Source organism: Aspergillus tubingensis (assembly GCF_013340325.1).
Source record: "Aspergillus tubingensis WU-2223L DNA, scaffold_6, whole genome shotgun sequence".
In the NCBI taxonomy this organism is placed as follows: domain Eukaryota; kingdom Fungi; phylum Ascomycota; class Eurotiomycetes; order Eurotiales; family Aspergillaceae; genus Aspergillus; species Aspergillus tubingensis.
In genome coordinates, this window is record NW_023336280.1 from 584051 (window position 1) to 600913 (window position 16863).

At 50.7% G+C, this 16863-nt stretch overlaps 5 protein-coding genes across 5 annotated transcripts; 1 reads left to right on the forward strand and 4 right to left on the reverse strand.

Moving 5' to 3' along the window:
• Positions 1 to 380: 380 nt before the first annotated feature.
• On the reverse strand, positions 381 to 3446 carry AtWU_03967 (SacI domain protein; the record flags this gene model as incomplete). Its single annotated transcript, XM_035499078.1, has 3 exons — positions 381 to 2315; positions 2372 to 3102; positions 3236 to 3446. The coding sequence occupies 3 exons, from the start codon at positions 3444 to 3446 to the stop codon at positions 381 to 383; spliced, it is 2877 nt and encodes a 958-aa protein (XP_035354971.1).
• Positions 3447 to 4405: 959 nt separating this feature from the next.
• AtWU_03968 (DUF803 domain membrane protein) lies at positions 4406 to 6070 on the reverse strand (the record flags this gene model as incomplete). The annotated part of the gene is made up of 8 exons (XM_035499079.1): positions 4406 to 4886; positions 4941 to 5232; positions 5292 to 5452; positions 5508 to 5598; positions 5663 to 5753; positions 5858 to 5883; positions 5936 to 5979; positions 6057 to 6070. 8 exons carry the CDS (start codon positions 6068 to 6070, stop codon positions 4406 to 4408), a joined length of 1200 nt encoding a protein of 399 aa, XP_035354972.1.
• Positions 6071 to 8465: 2395 nt separating this feature from the next.
• AtWU_03969 (uncharacterized protein) lies at positions 8466 to 11097 on the reverse strand (the record flags this gene model as incomplete). The annotated part of the gene is made up of 2 exons (XM_035499080.1): positions 8466 to 9866; positions 9919 to 11097. 2 exons carry the CDS (start codon positions 11095 to 11097, stop codon positions 8466 to 8468), a joined length of 2580 nt encoding a protein of 859 aa, XP_035354973.1.
• A 493-nt stretch (positions 11098 to 11590) lies between these two features.
• On the forward strand, positions 11591 to 13322 carry AtWU_03970 (coatomer subunit delta; the record flags this gene model as incomplete). The annotated part of the gene is made up of 4 exons (XM_035499081.1): positions 11591 to 11593; positions 11656 to 12099; positions 12158 to 12354; positions 12410 to 13322. 4 exons carry the CDS (start codon positions 11591 to 11593, stop codon positions 13320 to 13322), a joined length of 1557 nt encoding a protein of 518 aa, XP_035354974.1.
• A 787-nt stretch (positions 13323 to 14109) lies between these two features.
• Positions 14110 to 15763, reverse strand: AtWU_03971 (uncharacterized protein; the record flags this gene model as incomplete). The annotated part of the gene is made up of 2 exons (XM_035499082.1): positions 14110 to 14807; positions 14872 to 15763. 2 exons carry the CDS (start codon positions 15761 to 15763, stop codon positions 14110 to 14112), a joined length of 1590 nt encoding a protein of 529 aa, XP_035354975.1.
• Between the last annotated feature and the right edge of the window lie 1100 nt (positions 15764 to 16863).

The window sequence follows — 16863 nt, forward strand, 5'->3', positions numbered from 1 at the left end:
GCAGTACGCATCATGAGACCCGATCGGCTCATGATGCCAGAAATGACCTGTCAGAGAGAGAACTCCGATCCCATCGTGCACACCTCCCACGAGGGATCCCTTCAGAGCTAGCTTACTTACGTACGTATCTCAGAAAACAGTTCCATCCGCCCTGATCGCGTGCATAGAGTGGAGCGGTGATCTATTTAACCCTGAAAGTTGACTAGTATGAAGTAGGTGGTAGTTGTTGGTACTTATGTATGTATTCCAACAATGAATGCATTTATTACCCATAGATGGTTACCTTCTGAAAAATATGAACATCATTATTACTATGCTCTTGTGCAGAAAGTCACTTGATTTATCAAAATATATGACCGAAACCTCTACCACCCCCCGGTCTACGCCCACACCAATTTCTTGATGTCGTAGACCAAATGCTCCAGATATCCTGTCCGCTTCTTTGCCTCTTCGACCGATATAATGTCTGACGACTCGATAATGGAAGTCTGCGTTCCGTCATCATCATCATCATCATGTCGTGTCTTGCCTGCTCTCATGGCCCGCTCGATCTCCTCGCAGATACTGCGCACCCAATCCGGCTGTCTCACTGTCGCCCCCGTCGAGTTCTGCGGGAGTGCCTTAAACGCGATGAGTCGGGTGGTCGAGCGGGGGGTCCCCTTGAACCACGCATACATGTTCCACTCGGTGCTGGGGCGCGCGTTGCTGTCGAGGGTTTGCGAGGTAACCTGACTCTGGAGGGAGCGGGTGTTGACCCGCAGCGCGTTCTCGTCGTCAGCAAGATACTCAATCACTAACCCAACATTGTTCTGCTCGTCGGCCTGGGCCTCGGTCAAGACCGACGTGATGTAGGTGCCATAGTTGATCCGGGTCACGGAATGCAGGTCGATGCGTTCATACGATAGCACCTTGTCGACATTCCAGTCAAAGCGACAGCTGTAGATAGCTGCGTCTGTGAGTAGAAGCACCGCCTCCTCGAATGGCATGGTCCTCAAGGTATTCGGCTGCCGGGGGGTTAACATTGTCCACCCGCCCAGGAACTCTTCGGACTGGTCGCTAATAACAATCTTGCAACTGGTGTCGATCGCATTCTGCCGGAGCTTCTGAACTGAGATTCCTGGGTCCGTAGTCTGCATCTCTACCGCAAATTCCTGGAAGGCCTGGGTAGAAACATTACCCAACAGATAGTCAATGCACGCCTGCGAGAAGTAGTCGTTGACAATGTTGTTGTAATAACGGGAGAGTGTCAGGCCAAAGTCATTCAGTGCTCCCCGATAATTCCGCTTCCGGGTCCTTGTGTAGTCGCCCTTCAGGGCAGCTGTCGAGGAGTATTGCTTTGAAATAGCATCCCCGTTATCTGCCCAGAGAGTATTAAACCACCGAGTAGAAGAATCACGGCCAAGATCGATGTTGATGCCCTCACGCTTCAATTCACGCTCTAGAGCCCATTGGCCAAAGGCGCATTGCGCGACCCCAGTGCGGTCTAGACAGTCCATGCAATTCGTGCGCACAATACCCTTTTGCGACTGGAGGACAGTGTCGTTGCGGATAACAGTATCACCAAATTCGCTCAAACTATCCTCCAGTTGCTTCACCAGGCGGCTCACATTCTCGAATTTCATACCGCGACACTCGTGGTGGAAGTCAAACCACTCCAGTGCAAGCGGCACACCATCTATACCACCTGACTCATTCAAAGCCTTTGCGAACTTCTCATATTGCTCTCCGAGCTTTAACTCTCCGGCTTGCTTGTCGATAAGGGAGACTCCCTGGATCTTCCCGTATCTCCGACTCAGATTCCTGAAGTGTCGGTCGAAGGCGAGTTGGTTCGTTTCGGTAGAGTGGTGCAGTACAGGGACGGGCTTGAAAGCGTATGGCGACTGCGAAAAGTACAGTGGGATTGATCCACGTATCTGAAGGTACGAGTAAGCATTATGGGACGGATCCCAATCCGGGACGGAGAGAATCTGTTCTGTCTCCACAAAGTTGGCAGTATTCCCAAAGTCATCAACACCGCGACGTAGGTATCGTAGACCTGGGCGCTTAACAGATCGTCGCGAGATCAGGGTGAGTAGATAATCACGCTTCTTCTCGCTGGTTTGAACAGCTTCTGCCTCTTGTTTGTCACCCAGTATGCGTCCTTCCTTGAGCTCCTCGTCCGGCTTTTCCGTGTCTGAGGACTGATTCTCAGCCGTAGTTTCGGCAGCCTCAACGGTGAACTCTCGCTGGCCAACAAAACCTTGCATCAACGGAAGGACATAGTTGTGGGCATCAGCTGCGATGAAGGGAGACATCAGATGCCGGTTCCAAAAGTACTGAAGACGATGAATTAGCACGTGCATACTGTCCGTCACAAAGGAAAGGCTAATACCAGTTCATCAACGATCTTGTGCGACGGCAGATGAGTTTTGAGAGACGACTCTTCCTGCGTCCCGAACTGTCTGGTGAGATCGTAATCATATGCAAAGAAGAAATTCTGGGAAGAAAAGATCATCTTGGTATAACGTAGCAACTTCGGAAGCAACTCCACGGTTGGATCGGAGGGAAACGGCTCTCCAAGTGTTTTAGGCGTTGCATCATGACTCTCTGGAACGGGGCTTGAACGTTCATCATTCACCTCAGAGGATATGGTCTCCGGCTCCCCATTGTCATCTTCCACGAGCGGCTCTGCAGGATTATGACCTACAGTACCAAGGCCGGGCAAACCAAGAGTTTTCCTTGAGAGCCAATTTGCAGCAAAACGTCCGAATCGTACTCTCTTCCCAATCACATCTTCAGCGATGCTGCCGACACTGCGAGCCCGGGAATGGGTGACTTCCTGCTCAGGGGAAGCTGGCACCGTGCCAACTTCAGTGTCGCCGCCTTCAGTCTCGGTGTCCGATATCGTGCTACTATCATCGGAGGCAGTCTCGCCCGGCCCACCTTCTCCGTGAGACAGGCTCTCCTTTGCCTGAGAGATCGCGCGAATCGCATCTGCTTGCGACGAGGTCGGGATTACCGCAACATTAGTCACAGCATAAATGGGCTTGCCCTGTATCTGAGCCACTTGTTGCCGCTGAGTGATAGAGATGAGGAAAGAATATGACGCAACGGATAGCAGCCCTTTGAACAGCGCGTTGGACGTTAGCTATGGGGATCTCTGTAACTGATCGGGATATAAACCGCCAACGCAAGATGGAATATCCGGCGCAGAGAACAGCTACACTAATATTCAAACAAGAAATGGGCTGCTTACCAACCAGGCCATAAGCCTCTAAGCCGGAGTCTCTGTCCTCGTCCAGGTCCGAGGCCGGCGCGGGGAGCGAGGAGACCTTGTTGGTCTTGTAGTCGATGCGGAGAGAACTAGGCTCATTATTCCCAGTATGTCTCAATCCATTGCCGGAAGATTGAAGAATCAAGCCATCGACAGCGGCGACGATGACTAGCTTTCGCAGCAAGCCCGGCATGTCGCTTGAGCTTTCGCGGGGTTGCGACGGTCGCGGTCAGTGGGGAAGCGCAAAGAGCTCCGAGGCAAGCGAAGCAGCAGTGGACGATGCGGTGCCTAAGCTGCTGCAGAGCCGAACATCTCTTCTAGCCTGTCCATCCACACCATAACTCGACATATATCTTCAAAATTATGGCGTCCGCAGTGGGGAATTTGTAGAACAGGCCATCCGGCAAACGAAGGTCGGTAGATGCACTAGTCCAAGACTAATCCCAACGCCTGTCAGGACAACAAGGCAGAGAGAAGCCGACATCATCGATCTTCAACCGCCAACCCCACTGGGCGGCCAAACCCAACCACAAACCAAGAACCTGCCCGATCGCGAGGGGTTTTCCATCGTCCCTTTACGTCACCTGCGCCCCAGCCACTAAGTGGTCAATTAGTTTTTATTTGTAGAAGATAAGTAGACATCTACTGTGTACCTAGTCAAGTCAAAAGAATCCACTGGAGTAACGGCCTCACAGCCAAGTCCACGCGCGTCAATACACAAAGATCTATCTTGCCAAGTTTATCCTAGGGCCTATATACAGTTCGGATCTATCGCAGTCGATTCGCCCGCGATCTATGCCAGAAGAGAGGATAACCAGCAATAGTAAAAGGGAAAAAGAAAACAAACTCAAACAAACAATCCCAATGCACATCCAAATCATTCATGGGCATCTCTTGTTCCTCGTCCTGGTATTTCCTCGCGCTTGGAGAGGGAAGTAAAAGTACAATGCATCCAATAAGCAGCCATCAACACAAACCACGGGGTGATAGATAGAGGTCATCGAGGGGGGTGAGAGGAGGAACAAAGTGGGTGGAGAAAGGAGAAAAGCAAGTTGAGAAGCACAGCATATAAAAGGAAAACGTCACAGCAATATTCTGGGTCGTAAATGTAGCCGGCAGGCAAATGAAAAACCAGTCAGGCGTCGCATCATTCTATAGTGCGGATTGCTTGTTGGGCTGATGAGAAGAATGATCTACTTCTTCGCTTCGCTTGTAGGTAGGACCTGGCTCTCCGTCGCTGTCCCCGGCCAGGTCGGACAGCCCGAATGCCTGGTTCTCGACATCATAGGCACGCATAAGCCCTTCACGGTCTCCGTGCCCGTTCATGTAAGCCCCCGAAGAGCTCCGGCGATGAGGCTCGTTGCTGCGGCGGGATTGCATGGACCTCCGAGTCTGGAATCCGGCGATTCCGTCCGTTGGGATTCCTTCATCGTCAAGTTTCGCGTTGAGCATCTGTCGTCCATCTGGGTCGTGTCGGGAAAGATTCAGAAGATATACACCGGAGAAGATGATCAAAAATCCACAGAGCAAGGAGATGGTGTTGACAGCATCGGTGGTGTTGAATCCCTTGAAAAGGATAAATGAGGCGCACAGGGTCGCAGTCGTAAAGGTGACATAGTAGAGGGGGTTGACGCTGTCAGACATCGTTAGCAAACGCACACGGCTTGCAAGCTCGACATGCACCTACATTGAAGTAGAAAATTGGTTCAGCGCCTTGTTGATGTAGTTCATCTGCGTCAAAATGCAGAAACCCGTGACGATCATGAAAACGTAGGTCGAAGCCTGCGTGAACTGATTGTTGCCTCCCAACGTGAGCTTCACCGCAATACCGAATGCCTTGATTGACATGACTGAGACGGAGCCGACTGTGGAGCAGATAGAGATGTAAATCAGAGGGTTCTTTCTGCCGTAGACGGGAGCGACGCGGTAAATCATGACGGTAGAGAAGATGGCAACAGCGAGACAGTAAATCAAGAATCCTATAAACGAGATGTGTCAGCTAACAACCGGAACATGAGATTGATTTGTCGGTCCATACCTGGTTGCAGCGCGTAGCCCAGGATCTCATCAATTCTCTCCACCGGCTTGTCTGGGGGCGCATGAAGGACGATGACGACGGAGCCAAGGAGGCACATCGCACATCCTAGTTTCCCAAGTGTACCCAGTCTTTCCTTGAGGAAATATGATCCGAGAACAGCACTATGGCCTGTTAGCCCATTGTATAGTAACTTCAGTCTGTGAAGGGGAGGCTCACCCGATCAGGACACTTAGCGCACCCAAGGGCGTGACAAGGATAGCGGGGGCGAAGGCGTAGGCTGCGAAATTGGCGACTTCTCCAACGGCCACTACATCACCACCAGTCAGCTCCGCTCGTTCGAGCGACAATCGAAAGAACAGGGCCTGTCGTACATGTAACCACTCCTCCCCACCATATGGGACTCTTGAGATATGAGAAACCTTCTCCTTCAAAGCCATGCCTCTCGGATGCTTGCATCAAGCCCTATATGATAAATATCAGTCGTTTATTCGAGACAAGGATCGATAAAATTGACGAGAGGCGATTCCGCGCGGCAGGTCATCGGCGGCGATTGGACACGAACGAACCTTTTTCGTAATGACGAAACTTGTACCTAGTACTTGTCAGCTCTTGCACAGAGTGAATCTATTATGAAAGACTCATACCGATCGCCATTGTGGATGTAATGGCCAGAATGAGGCCGATATACCTACGCCACGGTCAGTACATTGCGAATCCGACGATGGTCCCCACGGGCCAAGAGATTGGAGACAAATCGCATCATACTTTTCGGAAATCATCGTGAGAAACTCTTGGAGCGGAATGCTCCTTGCAATTGAGCGACTTCAATGTTAACGAGTGTTGGGACAGGTGTAGTCCGTGCCGGAGCTGAAGGGAAGCGCGATGGGAAGGCTAAAGTGGACGGGTTGGCGTGGTTGATGACTTGAGTTGACTTGACTACCTGGAGCCAAGCATTCGGCAGCGCGCGCCAACAATGACCGGCAGTCCAAAGACAATAGCGACAGCGCCTAGGTAAGGACTGGAGGAGCAATGACAACGACAACAACAACAAATGGCAAGAGTAAGAAAAAAAAAATTGTTTGGGTGGCAGAAAGGAGCGAGTAAGCCGGACAGGGACAGATGCTGCAGCCTTGATGCGGCAGTTAAGTTTGGGGGGGTCGAGAACTCCTGCGATCGAAGGAGAGCTTGTTAGTTGACCTTGTCTGATCCTAGAGGCTGGCTGCCTGCGCTCGTGCGGTGGGGTTTTTCCCCTTCAGACGGAACCGGCCCGGATCTGGACGCGCGTAAGTGGTTGAAGCGAGTGAGGGAGGCAAACCCCCAAGATATTACGGGCTGGGGGCGAGATTTGGCTGATAGAAGGGCGAGATTCTGGGTGAACTTGAACAGCAGGAGTTATGCGGAAAAGCATAAGCTGAGAGTAGACAAAAGGGAAAAGAAGACAAAGAGGCGGTCGCCGTTGTTCCAAAGAGGACAGACACACCAGTTAATCTTCCTTTTTGGCGAACAGCGTGACCGACACCCACCAGCCAAGTTGTCCTCGGCTGAAGCAACCAAGCAATGTTTCCAGCGTTACCAGCGTTTAATTAAAACTTACCATACCCAGGCAGTACTTTATTTTCTGTACAAGCCAGGAATGATCCCTACTATTACTACTTACTACTACTGCTGCTAACTTACTAGATTCCCTCTAAATATAGGTAAGCACCACTTGGAGAACTCCTGTCTCAACAACTAGGGTAGTAGTAGTTTAGTTAATCCCTGAGAGCTGCTGATACCATATGCTGATGCAATTGAGTAATTGAGTCTCTGTTCTCCTCAATATTATCACCACTACTACTCTCCTAGACTAGAGCTCTTTTCTTCACATGGAAAAGCGGGTGCATTACACATACCGTACGTATAACTGGAGCATTAGATAACCACCAGTCGTTTAGTTACTACTAACTAGTAGTTATGCCTTTTAAAAGGTCAAGTTCTGGTACAGTGTAATGAAGCCTGAAAAGAAGGGCAACGGTGGCCATTCCAATGACCCAATCAAGGCGTGCCAGCCACAGCCCGGCCCCCCTTGAGGAGCCTGGTTTCAGTATCCGATCGGCGTTTTGAAACGTAAGGTGGCCGGACTAAGAATAGGAACCCTCGCCTCAATTCTGGTTCCGGGGTTCAATTTCATCTCCTGCCTGGGATTAGCTTCAATCCCTGCGGTGTTTACCGACTGTCTGAGCATCGTGTGTCTACCGTCTTGGCATGGCCTGTGATTGAACTCATCACACCAATCCACCTATTACTAGTACCTCAGTAGAAGTAGCTTATATTCTTCGCAGCTTATCGGAATATTAGACCTGTCCAATCTCACCTGCAGCAGTGCTCTGCTTTACTAGATATGGTTGATCGTCTACCCAGTAGCACGGTCATCAACCCAGAGCACGTTCCAGCGTCTTCCTTCCTTATCTAGCAGGCTATGTCTCGGCTTTGGGACATTTTTTCTCTTCATTAAGGAAGCTTCTGTGTATCTATTACATTCTGATGAAGTTTGCAACTCAGATCAAAGTAAAATAGAAATCTGTCATTTTGTAACTCCCAAGGAGATTAGACGCAGAGAAATTCAACTATGGCTATCCCGCCAGCGCGGAAGCTACCTGGATTCAACATGACAACAACAACGCCTTGCATCGAGTACAGTAGAGATGCGTATCCACTCCCAGACGCCACAAAAGACCTTCATCATAGGTGGTATCACTGACCAAAGAGGAATAAAAAAAACACAAGGGCAAGAATAATACTTGGAATCGTGGGAGGTATCAAGTACAAACCTAAGTTTTACACCCCGTATGTGGAGTGCCCAAGGCGATGCTGAATCATCGCCCCGGCGAAACCAGTCCGGTGGGAGGAAACATGAGGGGGAGGAGTTATCGAAGTATCACGTACCTTATCTGGATTGCATGGCTGCAGAGTCTCCGCACTTCGTTGACCGATGCCATCTTTCGGAAACATCATTAGTGACTCGTCACATATCAGGGCTGCCCAATGATCGTGAACGTCATATCAGACCAGCCCGGTCCCAATATGCTGGAATCGTTAGATAGAGCCTAAGCAAAGCTCGAATCCCAGGGAAGGAGGAGTTGTTTGTGTGCAAAAGGGCAAGGTAAATAGATGGTGTGGGTAGGAAAGAGAAATTTAGGACGACCGAGAACGTTTTGCATCCGGAGAAGGGGTTTCAGTGAACTCAAACTCATCCTCTGCTTCGCGATGACGTTTCGTTGGACCGCGACTTAGTGACTTGGCAAGATCGGCCTCATCGCCGGCAGCCAGTTCATCCTGGACTCCCAGATCCAAGTAGTCTTCATCGTCGAATGTCAACTCTTCGGCGTCATCGTGTGTGGCGGGTGCTTCTTCGGATTCGTCGTGGATTTCTCCCGGCTCTTCGAGCTCATCCGCATTAGTGTCCTCGGCGGCATGTTGATTGTCTTCCTTTCTGGGGCTCTTTAGCAGATCTTCCGCAGTACCTAGTGAGTCATCCTTCAAATCCTCGGCAGAATTGTTGGTGATCTCTGGGGTTTTCTGGGAGACACTATCCGGAACCGTTTCAGTCTGATTCGGTGCCTCTTCGCCTGGACCGCTACGCTGGACATCTCCGTCATCGTTCTCAAGGCCATGGAAGTCAGCGTCGACTGTGCCATCCTGGACTTGATCGCTGTCGTGAATCTCCTGGAAATCGTCTGGTTCTTGCACATCCGGTGCCGTCGCATCGCCATCGAATTCCACATCTGCTTCTCCGGGAATATCGGCAGCTTCGGCTGCGTCCGCATCTTCTTGATAGTCGTAGTGTTCAGTAGCATCTACATTAGTTTCCTCTTCCGGGTAGGCTTCTTCATCAGCAACTCCCGTGCCATAATGCTCAGTCTCATGCTCGTCATGATCATGATCATGATCATGATCGGCCAGACCGTCTGCTGAGTCAGGCAGGGGCTGTTGAGTCACCGTAGCAGTGGACTCTGACTGCTCTTCTGATTCATACGACTCGTTCAGCTCGTATTGATCAACAGACTCCCCAGACTCGGGTTCGGCCTGATGAGCCTCATGGCGGTTGCTGTCCTGGTCATCATCGCCTTCCCGAACGTCACTTGAAGCGGGGCCAACTGCATCATCGTTATCTGAAGCTGCTTGATCATGGTCCTCATGGGCTTGGTCGCCATGCCCTTCTTGCTGTTGTTCAGCAGCGCCTGTCTGAAGCGTCGAATCGACATCAGGCTCGTAGTTGTCTTCGGAATCACTGTGGGCATCCTCTGCTTCAGAGGATTCCTGCTGAAGATCGTCCGGAATATCAACTTCTTGGTTCTCCTCGTAAACTTCCGCGGAGGCTGCCTCTGCTTCGCCGTAACCATCCCAGTAAACTTCCGACAGACCTTTCCCTTCGTTTGCAGCTATAGAGAGAGAGGATAGCTCTGCAGCAACTGTGGGCCTTGTGCTCAAGCTAAGATAGAGCGCTTCCGGCTCTTCCACCCCGTCATTGTGGCAAAGACGGAGGTACAAATCTACAATCTGATGTAGTGTGACCTTGTCAATGTGAAGTGAGTCCTATAGTCGTGGTTAGTATTTGCCTAATAGAAGGGATTCACGAGTGACAAACCTCGGTTAGTTGAATATTCAGAGCCTCGACATCTACAACAAGAACCTCACTATCTCCGATATGTTCACGTAATACCTCGCGGCACGAACCGAGCAGTTTGCCGAAAGACCCAAAAGCCAAGCTCTCATCCTCAAGAAAGAACGTCTCCGATGAGTCGCCTTCCCGAGGAGGGAACAGTGAGATTTCGTTGTCTTGGTAATAGACTTTGACCGGATACAGAGGCGTGCGTTCCGTCGCCGGAGCTTCTCGCTCGACTAGGTGATCGACGTCTTGCGCCTCTGCAGAGCGGTCCTGAGTTTCTGTGACCTTAGTTTCCTCTTCATTATGTCCTTCTTCACCCCCCTGTGCCTCTGCCTCTACTTTCCCCTCCTCTCCTTCTCCTTCTTGGCCTTGTCCCTCATGCTCTTCTTCTACTGTACCCTCTAGCTTTTCAGCTGGATCCTTGTACGCATCAGCTGGAGGTTCAACGTCGCTGGGACCGCTCTCAAGGACCCGAGGCTGGTCGGCGTTATTAGCGGTCTCTTCCCGATCGTCTTGTTCCGCGACATGATGAGACTGTGGCTCCACCGTGTTGGTACCATCGAGGGGCTTTTTGATTTCGGTCGACTCGGCTGTGTCTATTTCGGGCTGCTGTGGGACATGCTCTTCTGGCTGGTCGATAGGTTGTTCAACATCTTGCGGGTGGTCATTATGTGCATCTGCATGACTTTGTTGTTCCGTCCGGGGCTCCTCTTGGGGTTCCTGCTCAGCGTTGTTCTTATCAACGGGCATCACAGCACTCTGTTCTGGCACTTGCGCTCCTTCTACCGCTTGGTTCTGAGCTTCGGATGATGTCGGCATTTCCTCAGCAATAGGGGTATCGTTGTCTTCTTCGTAGTCGTCTTCTAGCATTTCCGCTTCATAAATACGTTCATTCTCGTCCTGCATTTCCACGGTGTAGTCGGCTCCGGTATAAGGTTCATCGGCATCAACCATAGTCGGCTCGGCAACATCATCGACCATATCCTCATCGGGAGCACCTTCGTGATCGTATTCGAAATATTCGTCCGCTACCATCATATCTTTGTCGGTAACGGAGGCCTGGTCTTCCATGATATCGATATCAATATCGAAGTCATCCACATGCCCTTGATAGGGGGAAGCCATCTCCATCTTGTCGTCGGCCACAGAGATCTCCATGTTGGTAGGTGCAAGCGAAGAAGCGATTATCATGTCATCGATATGCGATCGGTGTTACAACAGAAGGACAGAGACGCGTCGAAAGTTTCGGCGTGGCGATCTCGGGGTGTGCCTGAAAGCAACCCAACAACAGATTTTGTGAACTGCCTTTACCACTATGAAATGGATTCACCCGGGAACGGTGAAAAGTGCAACTGCGTCTCCGGTGACGACAGTTTGGTCCCTGAATAAGTTGTGGGGAAAGGTGAAAGGGAAAAGGTTGACTTGTAAGGTGTAAATGGAGAGGTCGAGGCAAAGTGAAGCTTCTTGTGCTGCGGTAAGCGAGGGGGTAGCGCGGCGCACGGGCCAACGGGGACGAAGAGAACAGCAAGCGACTCCCCGTGGCTTCGACGTCAAGACACGCCTACCAGACATTCGTCCGTCGGGAGATTGCTGTCATCTGGACGAAAAGTTATCACTTCTTACTAGACACCTGACCTTAATCCTTACAGCCATGGTTCGATCCCCGATATTCAACTAATTCCCAGAGCTCTGCTAACAATCGCGCACAAACAACAGGTCGTCCTCGCAGCCTCCATATGCACCCGCGGGGGCAAGGCCGTACTTTCGCGCCAATTCCGTGAGATTGCTCGCTCAAGAATCGAGGCCCTGCTCGCTTCCTTCCCCAAACTGGCCGACTCCGGTACTCAGCATACGACCGTGGAGCAGGACAATGTCCGCTTCGTATACCAGCCTCTGGACGAGCTATACATCGTCCTGATCACGAACCGCCAGTCGAACATCTTGCAGGACATCGACAGTCTCCACCTTTTCGCCCAAGTCACCACCAGCATCTGTAAGAGCTTGGATGAGAGGGAGATTCTGCGCAATGCTTTCGAATTGCTTAGTGCCTACGATGAATTGGTGACTCTGGGGTACAGGGAGAATCTGTCCCTTACTCAGATCAAGACCTTCCTGGAAATGGAGAGTCACGAGGAGAGAATTCAGGAGATTATCGAAAGAGTATGTATACCCTCACCTGGGTATACTGTCAATGGATGGCTGACATTGCTGGGTATAGAACAAAGAACTCGAGGCCAGCGAGGAGCGCAAAAGGAAGGCCAAGCAGCTGGAGATGCAACGGAAAGAGGCCGCCAAATCTGGCCGCTCTATGGCTCCCCGGGCGCCCTCCTACCCCGTCTATACTCCCCCCTCCCGGCCAGCTGTTCCCGATACCTACGACACCTACGAGGCGGAGAAGAAGAAGTCTTTCGCTAAGTGCGTGCATCCATCTTTATCTCTGCTCGCTGTCTCTAACATTCCCCCACTCCAGGCCGTTACCCACCCGCGGCAAGGGCATGCAACTTGGCAAGAAGTCCAAAACCACCGACATATACGAGAAAGTGCGCGGCGACCTTGGTCCTGAAGTTGAAGAGTCCAGCCCCTTGGTGACACCACAAGCCTCGACGCCGATCGCCGAAAAGGTGTCCTCCGCCCGTGCCTCGCTGTCAACGGACCGGGATCCTGTCCACATCACAATCGCAGAGACAATCTCTGCTACTCTTACACGTGAGGGTGCACTGAAATCCTTCGAGGTGAAGGGTGATCTGCAACTCCGAATCTCCGACCCAGCTTTCACCAAACTCAAGCTCGACCTCCACGCCAACCCCACGCATGGTGCGCAATTCCGCACCCACCCTAATGTCGACAAAGCCGTCTTCACAAACTCCTCCGCAATTCAATTGAAGGATACGTCCAAGAGGTTCCCGGCTAACAACTCCATTGGTGTGCTACGCTGGCGTGTCGCAAGCTCTGGATCGGACAACGCCGATATCCTCCCCATCACGTTCACCGTCTGGGTGAACAAGGGCTCCGACTCGACCACCGTTACCATCGAGTACGAGCTGACTGGATCCGACACTCTACGCGACGTCGTTGTCACTATCCCTTACGGCGCCACAGAACCGGCAGTGTCCAGCTTCGACGCCGTCTACGAAGTATCCGGAGATAGCCTGGATTGGAACATCGGAACCGTGGACGAGAGCAACGCATCTGGCAGCTTCGAGTTCGAGTCCACAGGCGACGGAGATGAGAACGAGTTCTTCCCCATGAACGTGCATTTCTCGAAGGCTAACCCCTTCGTCGAGGTCGACGTAAACGACATCACTCTTTTGGAGATGGAGGGCGAGAGCACCGGCTACTCCAAGGATGTGAAGAGCGTCGCCGAGGGATATGTCATCGAGTAGATTCTTTTGTTTCTCATGTCTCCGTTGCTTGGGTGTATAGAGTACTAATGACGTTCGGACTGCCCATTTGGGTTTCTGCGAGTTGTGTCTTATGCTTTTTGACCACGGTTCTTTTTTTTGTTTTATTCTCCAATATAAGCCTCTTTTTTTCTCTCTTTTTTACTTTCTATATGTATTCACTATAAGATTGCGCCATACATCGTCATCCATGCTGGTCCGTATCTAGCATTTCAGAGCGGTTGCTACATACCCTGGTAAACATAGTCCAGAAGAAGAATATCTCATGTGGAGTTATAGTAGGGTCCGGAATGATACCAAAGTGAGGCATAACTCTGATTCTCAATGACATACCTCATAGATACTTTCCGGTCACAAATAGCAGTAATCACGAGTACAGTCATTCTACTGTGTTCTGACCATGGGTGCGTATGTATGCTGTGCACCCAAAGTGACAAGAATGCCTTCGTGGTGTTCATATATCCTCCAGTTTCTTTATCGGACTGGTTGACAAACACTATGATGTATGTCGCAAAGAGTAGCACCTTGTTCGTTTCACGTGGGTAGTAAATGTTCTCTATCCAAATCACTTGAGTTATATACACAAAGTTTCCCATTACGGGTGGTAAATATCAACATATCAAAACAAGCACAAGGTTCATATCTGTATCCCGTACGAGAACACATAACCAACCCTCTCAGAACGTAGAAAATTGAATGCCGCGCAAGTTGGAAGCCAAGAGCTCTAGGCTAGACTCTAAGCTAACCTTCAGCCTAGAATGAGGCTGGGCTAAGCCTCCCAGTTCCTCTTTTTCGCGGTGAATAGTAACCTGGCGTTCTCGCCTTGAGAGGTGAATGAAAGTCGAGCACCGCTTCCTCCATGTACAGCGCTCAATTTAGAGATACGGATATCAATGACGTTTGCACGAGGAAGAGTGCGGTTAGCCCATGAGGACGAGGTTGTAAAGGGCCATTCCTGGCCGGTCCATGAGTGGAAGTCGATTCCGAGGAGGCCTCGTCCGTCGCCTACGAAGCGTTCTATGCAATCCAGTGGGGGGAGGAAGCGGCGGCGAATGCCGCAGCCGACGTGGTTTGGGTCTATTTGGTAGTCCGGACATTGTTTGAGGGAAGCTATGATGGCTGTTATATCTGATGGAGGCGCCGGTGGTTGTTCAGGTGTGGAGTCAGTGTCTGAGTCGAGGGTGAAATCAGGATCAATTAAGGTCGAGCCGAGAAAGATGGTCTTCGTGCGAAGAGAGAAGAATCGGGTCATCTGTCCTAGGTGGAAGGCGTCGCAGGCACTGGAGTTGCCAAAGCCGTAGCGGCATTGGAAGGGACGCGCTTGGTTGATCGCTGGTGCAAGTGGCTGGCGTGGGACAAAAGGTTTAGGGGGCTCGGGGTCTTCTAAAGCGCCGTAGACCCGAAGGAAGTAAGCTTGGAGGTCGGTAATAGTGTTCAGAACACATTGTCGGCGGAAGTAGAGCTCCTCTGGAGTATGGTTAGTGTGCTTGATAATGGAGTGGAAAAGGCGTGACGGGTTTGATGAGGATACCTTCTATACCGTTAGGCAGAAAGCGCCAGGGGTGGGTAGGAGTAACCGGAGGCTCGACACCGTTTGCCCAAGTCTTCGAGCCAAGAACCAGTAGAGCATGGGTCATCACTTTGTATATGACTGGCTCGTCCAGTATCCGCGCTACGAAGATGGTTTGCCGGATGCGATCCTCACTCAGCTTCAGTAAAGAAGAATCAAATTTGGAGGGTTGATATTTCCCTTTCCCATAAGCGTAACCGGCTCTCTTGAGAGATTCCCGGACGACATGCGGAGAGTTGAAGGCGTCCGCTAGCTCCAGTAGTCTTGCAATCAGAGACACAGGCGAAAACTTCAGTTCCGCATCAAATGAACACTGCTGTTCCTCTTCAAAGGAGTTGAAGGACAGGATCTCCAGAAAAAGTTTGATGGCATCCAACCCAAGCCTCGATGCGACATGTTTGCTCGGGAGAATCACAACGGGCAGATACCTCACTTCTGCATTCGGGATGTTGGATGACGCAGCGTTCACCGTTTCGTCAGTCAGAAGCTTCTGATGCATCATCTTCTGCTGCATGAGTTGTCGACCCTCGGAGAATTTATGCGGGTCAAGAAGGGCCCGAAAATACGGACTATTTTGTGTCAAATCATCGCTGGAGACTCGCCACCGACGATGGCACGCCTCCGATTGTGTCGCAACATCAGATTCGGGATCGAAGTATTCAATGATCACGTCGCCGGTCTGCAGGATCACTTTGTAGGGAGCAGCCGACTCCTCTAAGTCAGGCAACGAATGAGCCACGCCATTTGTCTGATGCGTGACTTCAGAATGGCCTGCGGCTGCCTTCATGGACAGGTTACCTATTCCAGAAGTTAAGCTCTCCTGTTGAGATTCTGAGGCACCTTCCGAGTCCATGATGAGCTGATCTTGTGCAGTTTAATTTGTTCGCGATATCCTTAGGGGAGGTTATAATAGGTGATCTCTCTCTCAGCACAATTGGTGACAGCATTGGGGTATCTTGAACAAGCTCCTCGTAGCTTCGAAACAAGGTTTCGTGGAATCTGTACTCCTGCTGCCAGAGGTAGGAATTGGGATTTCCGCCAGAGGTTCAGTTATCATTTGGAGGCCACTGGCCGGAACAACTCTGGCATTATGACGCTATGTGCAGCCTTCTCATATCGAGAAGCCAAACATATTCTTCAAAGTATGATGGAAACAATATGTGTGCAAACAAGAGATGTTGGTCGAAAGAAGTGGTGGTTGGATCGAAAGAATTGCCTCTTCGAGCCATATCGTCATGTGACCCACCGCGGGGATACTTCAAAGCCGTTCGTTCTCCTCTCCTCATCTTGGTTTGGCACCTCCTTTTTCAGTTGTGGACTACTTTCGTGCTAATCGAAAATAATGTATATAACGCAATTAACTGTATCTGGAAGAAGCGAGTGGTATTATTCTTACTGCAATCGCCGTCGATGACCGGCACTCACTGAAACGGAAGACATATAAATATCCGAGTAGTAAACTATCTGGATAGTACCCGGCATACTGTCAGGACTATAGAGCCCCATGCCAACCTACTAGTACTTACTACTAGTAAGTAGCAAGTCATTCATGGGCCAATACATACAACTACACTAGTGATTATCTGGCAATGGAATTGGGCCTTTGATAATAACCAATCTGTCAACCAGATAAAAAAAAAAAAGGTTATTGAAATGCTCAGTCCATTGTACTATCTTGACCGCAAATACGTGGCCCTCGAGTTCGAGTTCGGGCCAGATGTTATCATTCGTACCCACATAGAGTCTGCTCAACCCAAAAAGGATCAAGATCATCGTAAGGGGCTCTTATAGCATCTCCCCAGATGCCTGAGGAGTGCTCGGCCGGCCTCGGTCCCGACCGCTGCAGGGAATGAGGCTACAATGAATTTAGAGCCTAAGGGATTGGATCTAGAGTTCTAGACACCTTTCTAAATGGCGCCGTTGCAATTTAGCTCGGGCTGCTATATGCCCCGA